The sequence below is a fragment of the Cyprinodon variegatus genome, unplaced genomic scaffold (genome assembly GCF_000732505.1).
Source record: "Cyprinodon variegatus isolate N-32 unplaced genomic scaffold, C_variegatus-1.0 Scaffold8, whole genome shotgun sequence".
Lineage (NCBI taxonomy): Eukaryota > Metazoa > Chordata > Actinopteri > Cyprinodontiformes > Cyprinodontidae > Cyprinodon > Cyprinodon variegatus.
In genome coordinates, this window is record NW_015150461.1 from 2,124,889 (window position 1) to 2,126,649 (window position 1,761).

Consider the following 1,761-nt stretch of genomic DNA (forward strand, 5'->3'; position numbering starts at 1 on the left):
TTTTTTTTCCTGAGAAAAAAATTCAAATAAAGTCAAGAATTTTGTGTCAAACCTTTTGTATACAGTTATCATTATATTTTAAATGTTTTAACAAAGACAATAAGTATGTTTGATTTGGTTTGCATAATATTTTCAATGGATATTAAATTCCTAAAGGGTTGAGTTACAGATCTGTCCTGTCAAACATCGGGTTGCTAATACCAATTTTAGTGTTGTTTTTGCTGTTTTTCTTATCCAGCTGGGCCAGCGCTGCACTCAGAGGCTCACTGTAGTTTGGTGGCTCTTCTTGTTTACTCCTCTGTAACATATAATTGGAAATTAGACTTTCTATTAATAATTATGAGTCTAAGTGAAGATAGACTTTAAGGTGCAAACTCACATTGTCATCATCACTGCCAATTTCATCCATGTCATAACTGTTCTCAGCTAGGTCAAGCGAGTTGAGGCTTTAGGAGAAAAATGAAGAAAGCAGTTAAGAGGGTGTGGTTTTTAATTATAATTTTTAGTTTTTATTTGAATAACTGTCATGCACGGCTGGAAGCAAAAAGCCAAACATAGTGTCCACATTGGCAGCAGCGTGCACACGGTGACAATATGTTCACATGGAAGCCATCCCAGATTATAATCCAGAGGATAATAAACCAATGAGATAAATTTGTTTTCTTCTTCTTTTACCTGGTTTTGTCCATGTCTGAGCTCTCCTCATTCAAATCCAAGTCCAAGGCTATACTGGTGTCAATGTTGAGGTTCAGCACTGGGTTGGCCCTATGACAGGTTATGACAGGTTATAGTTAACAAAGGAAGACAGAAGATAAAAAATGAAATATATAAACCACACTATAAACATCAATTCTTGAGGATAAAAATGTGTAGCCATTAAAATATTCGCAATTTAATAAACCATTTTAATTTGGAAATATTTGTTGAATAAGGATTAAATCTCAACATAGGCTATTTTATTTTATTTTGGACCCAACACTGTTCTAAAAAACATATTACTATTTAACAAAAGTTTTTAACTCAATCAATCATTTTCTAATTTTTGTCATCTTTTATGTCCATCAGAAAAGGGTAAATCTTATGTAATTATAAAGCTTAAGAAAAAAAAAAACTTTGGTAAGAATTTACAAGTCAGTTTGAAAGAGATTAAGTAGAAAAATATTCTGTGACGGGGAAACAATTTGTACTTCAGAGAGGTTTTAGTCCAGTTAGTTCAGCAAAAGTAGTAATGCTAATGGATCAATATCATTTAAATAAAAAAAAATTTAAAAAATTACATTAGGTTTGTGGTTGAAAAAAATATCTGTGCAAAAAGAACAGAAGTTTGTTTCAAGCCTTAGCTCTTTAAGCAACAGTGCTAAAGTAAAGTCAAAGACAACCTTCAAACTGAGCTTATTATGTCACTTGGTTAGAAAATATTATAAAAACGAAGCAGATAATTTTACAGAAAGAAGAACAAACCAGCAACAGTCATTAGTTTGTCAATCTCTCAAAAGATAATAAGTATCAGTTTAAGCCTAGAAATGTATCATTTTTTTATTCTAGTTAAATTAAAAAAATACATTTTCAAAAAAATTACTCATGCTCTTTTAAAAGAATTTATGAGTATTTTTGCTATTTCAGCATTATAACCCTTCATACCAACGGAGACCAAACTTTAATAGATTTTAATTCCATGGCTTATTTATCATGTGAGAAACTTTAAAGATCATTTAAAAATCTTTAATTTACAAGAGGCAGGAATAATTGGCAGATATCTCC

General features: G+C 30.8%; 1 protein-coding gene across 1 annotated transcript in view; it reads right to left on the reverse strand.

The window, feature by feature from the left end:
* Positions 1-47: 47 nt before the first annotated feature.
* Positions 48-1,761, reverse strand: part of cdhr2 (cadherin related family member 2) — an 18,109-nt gene continuing 16,395 nt past the window's right edge. Inside the window, exons 28-30 of the mRNA XM_015376754.1 lie at positions 676-765; positions 380-446; positions 48-298 (exon numbers count right to left, since the gene is read on the reverse strand). Coding sequence (XP_015232240.1) covers positions 164-298; positions 380-446; positions 676-765 — 292 coding nt within the window. The 3' untranslated portion in view covers positions 48-163. The remainder of the gene's footprint in view (positions 299-379; positions 447-675; positions 766-1,761) is intronic.